This window comes from Coregonus clupeaformis, chromosome 21 (assembly GCF_020615455.1).
Source record: "Coregonus clupeaformis isolate EN_2021a chromosome 21, ASM2061545v1, whole genome shotgun sequence".
In the NCBI taxonomy this organism is placed as follows: Eukaryota; Metazoa; Chordata; class Actinopteri; order Salmoniformes; family Salmonidae; genus Coregonus; species Coregonus clupeaformis.
In genome coordinates, this window is record NC_059212.1 from 12,032,401 (window position 1) to 12,045,318 (window position 12,918).

A 12,918-nucleotide genomic window follows, 5' to 3' on the forward strand; every position below is an offset into this window, starting at 1 on the left:
GACAGTGAAAACATGTTTATAGAAATGTTTTCAAATGTATTGAAAATTAAATACAGAAATATGATTTACATAAGTATTCACACCCCTGTGTCAATACCTTCTAGATGCACCTTCGGCGGCGATTACAGCTTTGCGTCGTCTTGGGTATGTCTGTATCAGCTTTGCACATCTGGATAAGTTACATGGGGAGCGGCAGTGAACAGCAATCTTCATGTCTTTACAAAGATTTTCAATCAACCTCCCTGACCAAGATCCTTCTTAACCGGTTGCTCAGTTGTAGGCAGAGTCAGGGTAGTTCCATATTTTTTCAATTTCCAAATGATGAAGACCACTGTGCTCTTGGAAACACTCTAGAAATTGTTTTATACCCTTCCCCAGATAAATGCCTCATCACAATTCTATCTCAGAGATCTATGGACAGTTCCTTGGACTTCATGGTATAGTTTCTGCTCTGACATGCACTGTCAACTGTGGGAGCTTAGATAGACAGATGTTTCTTTCTAAAACATGTCCAAACAACTGAATTGGCCACAGATGGACTCCAATCAAGTTGTAGTGTCGAGGATGATCAAAGGAAATTGGATGCACCTGAGCTCAATTTGGAGTTTCATAGCAAAGGGGTGTGAATACTTATGTACAGTACATTTCTAAAAACATGTTTTCACTTTGTCATTATGGGCTATTGTGTGTAGATGGGTGAGAAAAAAAATATATTTAATACATTTTGAATTGAGGCTGTAACACAACAAAATGTGGAATAAGTCAAGGGGTATGAATACTTTCTGAAGGCACTGCAAGTTCTGACTGTAGGGCACAACGTCATGGCATTTTCAATTTCATTAACACACCTCAGGGTTTTCTAAATTACTTTCACACACGCTCTTGCCAAAGGCAAGAAGCGTAATTCCTCCATGGTTTTACACCAGCAGTTGATGAAAACAGATGTGGCTTCACCCCTTCTAATGTTATGCCAATATGTATTTGCAAGTCCCAGTTAAGATATTTAATCTCTTGGGACTTCCCGGTTAATGAAGATCACCATAATAGTTCAAGTGTATTTGTGGTCATGTAAGATGAGGACTTAGCTATTATTTGTTGTTAGTAACAGTAAAACCTTACAATAAGTTGGCATTCCACTTCTGTAGTATAGTTATAATTATTCCTCTTGTGTAATTACACAAATCGCTCAACTCCTATGGCATGCAATTACTATACTATGTAACTAACATGTTAATACAAATCGCTGAATCAATGACAAAAGAAAAGCCTACATCTCATGTGTTGAGCTTGTAATATAGAGAGGGTCACCCCAGTTCCCTGGCCAATAAATCGCCTTATGTTTTACATAAAGTACGTGGCCTCTAATGACCCCCTTGGAAAGGTCATAAAAATGCCATGTATTTCACCTGCGATTAATCACATTCGTAATATTGTCTGGAAGTTTTCACAGGTGATCTTCATTAGAAGAGGGCAGAACAACCTTCCAGACTCCCCGGGTCGGTAAATGGGTCGGTAAATGTTTCTGGGTGTCTGTATAATTTACTTGCCCGTATTCACTTTCTGACTCAGCCATACACAACCTCGCCTTAATAAATGTAATTACAGACGGACAGGTTTCACATCTTTATAAAAGCCTCCCTACTCTTTCATCTTGGCCTTTTGTTGATAATGTATGCAAATAGCTTTTCTCAGAACGTCTTTGCCACCTATGTGGAAATGCCTTGGCCTCCATCCACGCGCTGGTCAGGGCTAGTGAAAGGAGTGAGAAAGAGACTGAGAATTTAAAAGACTGCAACAAGTGTGCAAAGGGGTATTTATTTCTGCAGATTCTTTGCTATCTTTGGAGTGGCTTCACATTTACAAGTGATGCGTGTATACCGTCTTCGTCCACCTGATTTATTCTTCATTGAGTGATTGTTTCAGTGTGAATTGGAACATGATGGGAGACTTGGGTATGTCTAACCCGTCAATATGGGATTAGAATAAAAAGGGCTCCAACAACTTGTACCTAGAAGTCTTATGATCTGCAAGCATTCGAGGACTGTCTCTACAATAAAACATTTCATTTGCTTTGGAGAAAATTACTTTGAGCCTGTGCTTTATCTTTAGGAACTAGTTATTTTTATTATTTGAACTGTAGACCTGAATCAAACTACTCCTTTGGGAGTGTTCCTTGTTATGAAATCATGACTCACGTTAGAGGAGAGCACACCCCTGTGGTGATTTTGTGTTAGTGCAGTTTTACTATGGTTAGCATATATAGTGAACAAAAATATAAACGCAACATGCAACAATTTCAAAGATTTTACTGAGTTACAGTTCGTAGAAGGAATCATCAATTGAAATAAATGTTTTAGGCACTAATCTATTGATTTCTACTTGGGAGCCAGGTCCTCCTACTGGGGAGCTAGGCCCAGCCAATCAGAATGAGTTTTTCCCCACAAAAGGGTTTTATTACAGACAGAAATACTCCTCAGCAGGAATGTAGGAATCAATCCCACCCATCTCTGTACCCAGGGAATTGTCAAATGGTTTTCAAACATTCTGCTATATAAACCATGATGGTGATGTTTTAGATTTATGATTAAGATAAAACTGTATGAGTGAAACTTATTTTTGGCCAATTCTTTAGAGCTCCTCAATGAATTGTGCTGAGCTATTATATTTAGCGAGTCAGAATTTAGTTTTGCTTCTTCTTCTTTTTTTTTGGTACTTTCATTTAACTAGACAAGTCAGTTAAGAACAAATTCTTATTTACAATGACGGCCTACACCGGCCAAACCCGGACGACGCTGGGTCAATTGTGCGCCGCCCTATGGGAGTCCCAATCACGGCCGGTTGTGATACAGCCTGGAATCGAACCAGGGGGTCATGTAGTGACGCCTCAAGCACTGAGATGCAGTGCCTTAGACCGCTGTGCCACTTTATCAACAGTCAGTTAGAAAATGAGCAATCAACGTGTTCATAGACGACTTTGCTACTCCCAAAGCCGTGAGGCTAAGATTGGTTTGGGAAATGAATAGAAATAAATGAACGATTCAGACAGTGAAAGTGCATTTATTTGAATTCGGAGCGGCTCCTTACCCACAGAGGGGAGGTGGTGATTTGAATGGTGTATGAGAGAATATTTGTGTTGGATGAATATCAAAATATGAGAGTTCTCTGATTATATTTGCATATAAGGTTTATGACATTGCTTCATAGTCTTTGTCGTGGAGGACAATCTACACTCCCCAATGTATTTATTTGGACAGTGAAGCTAAAACATTTTATTTAGCTCTATAGTCCAGCATTTTGGATTTGAGATCAAGGGCTCTATTTTAACAAACCTAACGGAATGGTAGATCTAAGCACTGGCGCTATAGGTCCGGAAATATTTTTGCTATTTTCACAGCCGGTATTATGAGTGCAGTAGCTGGTGGTAGCGCGAAAGGGCTGGGTTTTGATGAATAAACAAGTTGTAGGTCTGATGAAGGCTTGGCCACTCACTGGCCAATGAATGAGCTCCATGGCCTAATATTGCATGCGTTTTTGTCTCAAGTTCTGTAGGTTATTGACAGTCTTTGTGTTGTCATCAACTCCTATTTGGCTGGGTTAGTGCAATAACAGATCTTTGGGATGTCCCTACCCTAAACCCTAACCATTTTAAATGTCAACTTCAAATGGGGTAAGGATGTCCCAAGGAACCTGGATAGCAAGGACCAATTCAGCTGGGGACACGGAATATTATCATCCTAGTCCATTGTGGATTGATACTACAGTTTATTAAATAGCATAGGGCACAGTAATGAGTAATAGCAACAGTTTAAAAAAATTAAATCCAGTATTTCCTCAATAGCGTATGTTTGGATTGTTGGCAGACAACATTGTTGTAATTGTCTTCAACGAGCCTTGCCTACATGTCTTCACCCATCTCACTTCTCCTAAAATAAGAAATACTAGGCTCCCGTAAATTGTATTGTATGTGTGAGGCACGTTCTCAATAAGCAAAATATAGCCTAGCCCTACCATTGATACTGCATTATAGGACTGACATTTTATAAAATGTTTAGAGGAGCGCATCTTCGGTAACAGGATGAGAGGCGCTCTTTGGAGATGGGGATGGATACTTGAAAAAGCGCAATCAAGTATATGCAGCTAGGCATACAGTATGTGTGTATGTTTTAGGATGTACAGTATATTTTCAATTCAAAGTACTCTGACGAATAGACCATTTAAACAATTTATGGATAGCCTACTTTGCAAGGCCAGGACAAAAAAGACAACCCATTGCTGCTGAACCAGCCTTAGTAGCCTGGGGTAAAGGCAACCTATGGAGGGCTTGATAAGAAACAGAAAACAAGCCATCCGTTTTTTTTAAAGAAGCATGATATGTGGTCCTCTGTAGCTCAATTGGTAGAGCATGGCGCTTGTAACGCCAGGGTAGTGGGTTCGATCCCCGGGACCACCCATACGTAAAAATGTATGCACACATGACTGTAAGTCGCTTTGGATGAAAGCGTCTGCTAAATGGCATATTATTATTATAAATCACTTCTCTTGTTCAATGGCACTGTTTGCACACGTAGGCCTAAATATATTTACGTATAACATTCACACTTCTACAGAAAATACTAGCCTCTTGTCAATTTTATCGTTGCCTATGTGCGAGGCAGATTTTAAAAAATCTGCAGTTGATATGGCATTAGAGAAGGACTGTCTAGTATGGAGGAGCCCTTGGTAATCGGACAAGGGGCACTCATTGAAAAAGGGGACAGATAGCCTATTTGAACAAGCTAAATTAAGTATGAAGGCATGTGAATTGTGAATAATGAAAAAGCAGAGGGCAAAAACCTCCAAAATATTTCAAAGTACTCTCAGTAGACCATTTAAAACCCCTTTATTCATGAGCTACTTGGCTAATGTAGTGTCATAATGTATTGTGTCATTTTGGAGTCACTTTTATTGTAAATAAGAATAGAATGTTTCTGAACACTTCTACATTCATATAGATGCTACCATGATTACAGATAGTCCTGAATGAATTGTGAATGATGAGTGAGAAAGTTAGATGCATAAATATCATACCCCGCCCCCAAAAATGCTAACCTCTGCTGTTATTTGTAATGGTGAGAGGTTAGCATGATCTTTGTGCATATGTAACTTTCTCACTCAATATTCACGATTCATTCATGATTATCCGTAAAGTGTTCAAAAACATATTACATTCTTATTTACAATAAAGGTGACTCAAGACAGTATTTAGCATTTATTTAAGATTGGGCACAACATCCGAAACACAACCAAAACAAACTGCAAATGCATCCAACAAGTTTGTAGAGTCACAAGTGGCGCAGCGGTCTAAGGCACTGCATCTCAGTGCTTGAGGCGTCACTACAGATCCCCTGTTTCGATTCCAGGCTGTATCACAACCGGCCGTGATTGGGAGTACCATAGGGCAGTGCACAATTAGCCCAGCGTCGTCCGGGTTTGGCCGGTGTAGGATGTCATTGTAAATAAGATTTTGTTCTTAACTGACTTGCCTAGTTAAATAAAGGTAAAATAAAAAACAAGCTTGATGTAGTTATTGCTTGCTAGGAACATGGAAGAAAATACTTGACTAAATGTAATACACTAAGTTAATTTGTCCAAATACTTACGACACCTTCAAATAGAGCCCCACAGTGGTGGTGTCATAATACCCATATATCCTAGCGGTCAAACAGGGAAATGGTTCCAATAGTTTTTCCATGAATGGTGGAAAAACAATTGGAACTATTTCCTTGTCTGACGGCTAGGTTTTATGGGTATTATGATTCATACTGTGGTACTCTATGGGGGAGGACTAGATACAGTGGGGGAAAAAAAGTATTTAGTCAGCCACCAATTGTGCAAGTTCTCCCACTTAAAAAGATGAGAGAGGCCTGTAATTTTCATCATAGGTACACGTCAACTATGACAGACAAAACGAGAGAAAAAAATCCAGAAAATCACATTGTAGGATTTTTTATGAATTTATTTGCAAATTATGGTGGAAAATAAGTATTTGGTCAATAACAAAAAGTTTCTCAATACTTTGTTATATACCCTTTGTTGGCAATGACACAGGTCAAACGTTTTCTGTAAGTCTTCACAAGGTTTTCACACACTGTTGCTGGTATTTTGGCCCATTCCTCCATGCAGATCTCCTCTAGAGCAGTGATGTTTTGGGGGCTGTCGCTGGGCAACACGGACTTTCAACTCCCTCCAAAGATTTTCTATGGGGTTGAGATCTGGAGACTGGCTAGGCCACTCCAGGACCTTGAAATGCTTCTTACGAAGCCACTCCTTCGTTGCCCGGGCGGTGTGTTTGGGATCATTGTCATGCTGAAAGACCCAGCCACGTTTCATCTTCAATGCCCTTGCTGATGGAAGGAGGTTTTCACTCAAAATCTCATGATACATGGCCCCATTCATTCTTTCCTTTACAAGGATCAGTCGTCCTGGTCCCTTTGCAGAAAAACAGCCCCAAAGCATGATGTTTCCACCCCCCATGCTTCACAGTAGGTATGGTGTTCTTTGGATGCAACTCAGCATTCTTTGTCCTCCAAACACGACTGAGTTGAGTTTTTACCAAAAAGTTCTATTTTGGTTTCATCTGACCATATGACATTCTCCCAATCCTCTTCTGGATCATCCAAATGCACTCTAGCAAACTTCAGACGGGCCTGGACATGTACTGGCTTAAGCAGGGGGACACGTCTGGCACTGCAGGATTTGAGTCCCTGGCGGCGTAGTGTGTTACTGATGGTAGGCTTTGTTACTTTGGTCCCAGCTTTCTGCAGGTCATTCACTAGGTCCCCCGTGTGGTTCTGGGATTTTTGCTCACCGTTCTTGTGATCATTTTGACCCCACGGGGTGAGAACTTGCGTGGAGCCCCAGATCGAGGGAGATTATCAGTGGTCTTGTATGTCTTCCATTTCCTAATAATTGCTCCCACAGTTGATTTCTTCAAACCAAGCTGCTTACCTATTGCAGATTCAGTCTTCCCAGCCTGGTGCAGGTCTACAATTTTGTTTCTGGTGTCCTTTGACAGCTCTTTGGTCTTGGCCATAGTGGAGTTTGGAGTGTGACTGTTTGAGGTTGTGGACAGGTGTCTTTTATACTGATAACAAGTTCAAACAGGTGCCATTAATACAGGTAACGAGTGGAGGACAGAGGAGCCTCTTAAAGAAGAAGTTACAGGTCTGTGAGAGCCAGAAATCTTGCTTGTTTGTAGGTGACCAAATACTTATTTTCCACCATAATTTGCAAATAAATTCATAAAAAATCATTTTCTCAATTTGTCTGTCATAATTGACATGTACCTATGATGAAAATTACAGTGTGTTTTGGGTCATTGTCATGCTGGAATACCCATCCACGACCCATTTTCAATGCTCTGGCTGAGGGAAGGAGGTTCTCACCCAAGATTTGACAGTACATGGCCCCGTCCATCGTCCCTTTGATGCGGTGAAGTTGTCCTGTCCCCTTAGCAGAAAAACACCCCCAAAGCATAATGTTTCCACCTCCATGCTTGACAGTGGGGATGGTGTTCTTGGGGTCATAGGCAGCATTCCTCCTCCTCCAAACACGGCGAGTTGAGTTGATGCTAAAGAGCTCAATTTTGGTCTCATCTGACCACAACACTTTCACCCAGTTCCCTCTGAATCATTCAGATGTTCATTGGCAAACTTCAGACGGCCCTGTATATGTGCTTTATTGAGCAGGGGGACCTTGCGGGCGCTGCAGGATTTCAGTCCTTCACGGCGTAATGTGTTTCCAATTGTTTTCTTGGTGACTATGGTCCCAGCTGCCTTGAGATCATTTACAAGATCCTCCCGTGTAGTTCTGAACTGATTCCTCACCGTTCTCATGATCATTGCAACTCCACGAGGTGAGATCTTGCATGGAGCCTCAGGCCGAGGGAGATTGACAGTTATTTTGTGTTTCTTCCATTTGCGAATAATCGCACCAACTGTTGTCACCTTCTCACCAAGCTGCTTGGCGATGGTCTTGTAGCCCATTCCAGCCTTGTGTAGGTCTACAATCTTGTCCCTGACATCCTTGGAGAGCTCTTTGGTCTTGGCCATGGTGGAGAGTTTGGAATCTGATTGATTGATTGCTTCTGTGGACAGGTGTCTTTTATACAGGTAACAAACTGAGATTAGGATCACTCCCTTTAAGAGTGTGCTCCTAATCTCAGCTCGTTACCTGTATAAAAGACACCTGGGAGCCAGAAATCTTTCTGATTGAGAGGGGGTCAAATACTTATTTTCCTCATTAAAATGCTAATACATTTATAACATTTTTGACATGCGTTTTTCTGGATTTCTTTGTTGTTATTCTGTCTCTCACTGTTCAAATAAACCTACCATTAAAATTATAGACTGATCATTTCTTTGTCAGTGGGCAAACGTACAAAATCAGCAGGGGATCAAATACTTTTTTCCCTCACTATATGTAGGGGAGTGTATCTGATACGGTGGCTGTAAGGGGGCAAAGTAAAATGTCTCTAACATGACCTGTATTTGTTGAGGCTTCTTATTCTAGGTGTGAATCAGATGACTGAGTAATCATTTCTGAGGTCGTCATGACAAACTCTGGTAGGATTGTCGTAAATTTGAGATTTGTATCCACATTTTTATAAAGCCCCACACACTCAGTTTTCAGTTACTAATACATTGATATCACAGAGAACAAATAAACTGACATTTCAGATGTTTCAAATAACTGTCCAGTTAATAGCTGACAATGACACAAATGTTTTCAGAAGACAATTTTCCACCACAAATGTGTTACATTTGTCTGACAACACCATGTCTACATGACAAGGCAAACAGGCAAAGAGTATCGGTTGTCTTGGGAACGAGATGATTCACGTCAGGGCGTTTTGTGCCGCACATATTTGAAACGGCAATGAAATGTTGCATCAACAAATAAACATTAGCCCTCGTTGATCAAAAGTTTCACCAGGTAAAAAAAAAAAAGAGATTACACAGTTTCTGGAGAGAAATCGGTCACCTAAAGTCCCCCCCTTTAAGTGAGTGTGACCAGACTGGCAGAGAGTCAGAAAATGGACAGCCAGGGTTAAGGGGAGGAGTGGGCTCTCTAATCCCCACTGCCCTTTTGGATCAGTGGGCCCATAAATAAAGTAGGACAGAGATAAATATAGTGTGACAGGCAATCAGTAATAAGTTACACATGTCCCCCAAGGACACTGGCCACAGGACAACTGGACTGTGACACACTGCTGCGCTGAGTGAGGATAGTCGTCTTAGGGACGCCACTGAACACTCTCCTCTCCGAGGGGGAAAAACATAGACAAGGTAAGGGACTGTAACCTCTGATGCAAGTTTACAGGTATTGGCAAAACATGTGATCAGATGATGTTCTTATCGCTAGGGAGAGGGGGTCAACTGTCCAGGGGGCAACTGTTTACCTATTCACTGTAAACATTTTGGATCCAAATTGATATTAACCTACTTTGGAATTGAATCCTATTTCATACATACTTTTGAGTTATTTTCTTTGAAGTTGTATTGTAGCTTTGCTGGTGGACGGCAATGATTTTGGCCAAGGGCATTATATGAGTTACATTATATAATAATATATCATATAATATAATATGCCATTTAGCAGACACTTTTATCCAAAGCGACTTACAGTCATGCGTGCATACATTTTTGGGTATGGGTGGTCCCGGGGATCGAACCCACTACCCTGGCATTACAAGCGCCGTGCTCTACCAGCTGAGCTACAGAGGACCATATACTGCCTGTATAGCTTTTTGTTCATTAGCCGCTTAACTGCAATAGCGTCTTTCATTTAGATGTTAAGTACGGCACAAAACCACAGGGCTGTACAGCGTGTGCCTTACAATCAATAGCTGTCGGGTGCTCTGGAATTATGTTTCCCAGCATTTAGCGCATGTCCAGACCCATTTTTTGGTGCAGCAGACGTAAAAATGTTGCATTATATACAAGTCCTTGCCTTGGGCATGGGGCCTTGCCTTGACCCAAAGTGAGAGGTCGCAGAACAGCACTAACCTGTGTGATACTGATGTGTTTATTACAGTAGGGGTTGTTTAGAAAGTGCCATGAAGCTACTGTGGAGCCTGCTGCTGCTGGGCATGCTGCTGGCCGGGGGCTTTAGCGTGGCTCAGGAGGAAGATGGAGAAGAGGCAGAGGAACCAGCCGAGGAGGCAGCAGTAGAAGAGGAAGAGGCAGCTGCAGACAATGAAGAGGCGGTGGTGGAGGTGGCAGAGCCTGAGGGTCCTGGGACAGAAGCCGGCCCGACTGATGACCGGAAGCCTTGTGCCATGTGGATGGGAGGAGTGCCAGGCACTTCAGGGCACAATGGGAACCCAGGGAGAGATGGGAGAGATGGGCACGATGGCCCTCGAGGAGAGAAAGGAGATACAGGTAAGAAGACCAACTGTACTGTGCTGCTGCTACATCATCCAAAGTTCACAGTAAATCTAATCACAGTAACCCGCATGAGGCACAGTCAATGAACACCAGTACAGGCTGCTAAGTTCGCCCCGACTCTGGTGACGTCTTTGTGTGTACAGGTGAACCAGGTGAGAAGGGAGAGACCGGCGAAAAGGGCGACAACGGCGCTCCGGGACCTCGCGGTTTCCCGGGCAACCCCGGTCTGAAGGGGGCACAGGGTGAGAGCGCCCTGTCGTATCACTCCTCCTTCAGCGTGGGCCTGACAGATCCAGTCCCCGCCACCAACGTGCCCATCCGCTTTAACAAATTCTTCCACAACGAGCAGCACCACTACGATGACGTGAGCGGAAAGTTCCACTGCTCCCTCCCCGGGGTCTACTTCTTCACGTACCACCTCACAGTCTACACCAAAGATGCTCGGGTGAGCCTGTTCAAGAACGACAAGCCCGTCATGTTCACCTACGACCAGTACCACGAGGGCAACGTGGACCAGGCCTCGGGGGCCCTCATACTGAGGCTGCAGTCTGGGGACGAGGTTTGGCTGCAGATCTACGGAGATGAGGAGTTTGGCGGGGTGTATGCTGACAACACTAACGACTCCACCTTCTCCGGGTTTCTTTTGTATCCCGACATGGGGGAGTTGGAGGCAAGAAGGAGACGTCACTCTGTTGGAGTTGGTAGACACTGAGGTTTATGCAGGTCTTGAAGGGTGATGTATAGAGTAGGGAAGGCTGTAGCGACCTTTTCCTGACTGCTCTATAGGCCTACATTGCCCTCTGGCTGGGGACTGAGGGGGGAGGGGTATAAGTCGTTTCTTACATTAGTACGTTTTTAAAAGGGTGCACAGAATGCTTTAAACTTCTCAAATGTTAGTTCTATATCTATATATAAGATGTTTCGCTTCAATTGTTAGGTGGATTCTAGCGTAAAAGAGACATTAAAATGAAGTATTGAATTGGTATTGGATGTAATAACTTGTGCAAAGACAAACAGCCTAGATGGCTTTATGGCAGTGTCACATATTTAGGCAGTGTCTGTGAAATAATAAAATGTGTTATAGCAAATGTAAAATGTCAGCTATGCTTTCTTTGTCAGATAACAAACCACTGCGATGTGAAATGGCTGACAAGATCCGCAACTGAGTTTTGCTTGGCTGCTACGATAGGGACGTGGGCAGGTTTGAGCAAGTGTGTCCAAAACACTTCAGGAGTGTGGCAGGCCGGTCACCCTTTGGACAATTTGCTGGTTTCCATTTAGCCAACCAGTCGTTAGGGTTCGTCAGTAGTATAGCCTATAGAATCAGGATAATATTTATTTGGATATTGACTTACTCTAAAGATCAACTTTCTTTTATCTTTATCTTTATCATTGGACAAAGTTACTTGGTGGATACAATCCCCAAACTGAATACATCTGTATTCTAGTAAAAACATGCTCACATAAGTTTCACTGTGCTTGTCTCTATGCCAACATTGAGGCACAAATAGAAACTGGAGATCAGTGCAAATTGTTGTAATGTGAGCAGTGGCTTCTAGATGAATCCACCTTCAGAGCCAATGGGTGACCCCCATGCACATTGCATCACTTGCTCATGGACCAATTAGAACTAAGCGCTCTTCATTCTGGAGGATCTATAGCGCTAAATAGTACTGAAACAGTATCATGCTACTCTTGGCCACTGAAATGGTCAGGGAACCACAAGAGACTAGTCAGCTCCACATGAGTACTGTCAATAATACCAATAGATGTGCGCTGAGGCATTTCTTGAGTAGACAAGTGCCTTGTTCAGGAACATGATATAATAATAAGTGTTTACATGACCGGCATGAGGTTTGCATATGTGTTGATTTGCTAGTTGACAGACACTTATTCGTTGAGTAGGAAAAATACCAACAAATCAATGACAGAATGCTGGCCATAACATCTGCCTATGAAGGCCCCAATGGTAAATGAATACCTACCCATCTCCTGTTCAATGTTCTCCGTCACTACCCACTTCATTTTGTTGCTAAGGCTCAACTAAATTATCACGATGAGAGACAGTAGAAATGTGAACATGTATTTTATACCTCAACCTTGAAATTGTGGTGCTCTAAAAATAGCTCCATATCATAAACAAAAAAATATATACACAATTGCTAGTGAAGAATGTAAATGCTTATGAAAGAATCTCAGATTGATTGCTTTAGCCACCATCAAATCATTAATAAGGGCCATTATTCATGCATGTATCCAGTGGCTGAGGTCAACTGATTGGATTCATATTTCCTGATTGAAACGTAGGTTGAAGATATCTTCAACCTAGATTAAAACCACCCATTTAAATTCTGAGGAACATCACAATGCAAAACTTGTGATGAGCTCAGACAGCTTGAAAATATAGAAATCAGCAGTGAAAGAGAAGTAATGACAGGGAAGTCTATTCAGTAACCATTGTTGAGAAACATGCTACATTTAAATTAAATGC

At 42.2% G+C, this 12,918-nt stretch overlaps 1 protein-coding gene across 1 annotated transcript; it reads left to right on the top strand.

Annotated features, from left to right (window-relative positions):
- The first annotated feature begins 9,192 nt into the window (after positions 1-9,192).
- LOC121534927 (adiponectin) lies at positions 9,193-12,825 on the top strand. The gene is made up of 3 exons (XM_041841551.2): positions 9,193-9,326; positions 10,075-10,421; positions 10,571-12,825. Exons 2-3 carry the CDS (start codon positions 10,097-10,099, stop codon positions 11,137-11,139), a joined length of 894 nt encoding a protein of 297 aa, XP_041697485.1. The 5' UTR covers positions 9,193-9,326; positions 10,075-10,096; the 3' UTR covers positions 11,140-12,825.
- The last annotated feature ends 93 nt before the right edge of the window (positions 12,826-12,918 follow it).

Bases quoted from the DNA above. Each gene is read 5' to 3' on its own strand.
- LOC121534927 (XM_041841551.2), top strand. From the start codon at position 10,097: ATGAAGCTACTGTGGAGCCTGCTGCTGCTGGGCATGCTGCTGGCCGGG. The intron at 10,422-10,570 runs GTAAGAAGACCA...TTGTGTGTACAG, and splicing joins AGGAGAGAAAGGAGATACAG to GTGAACCAGGTGAGAAGGGA.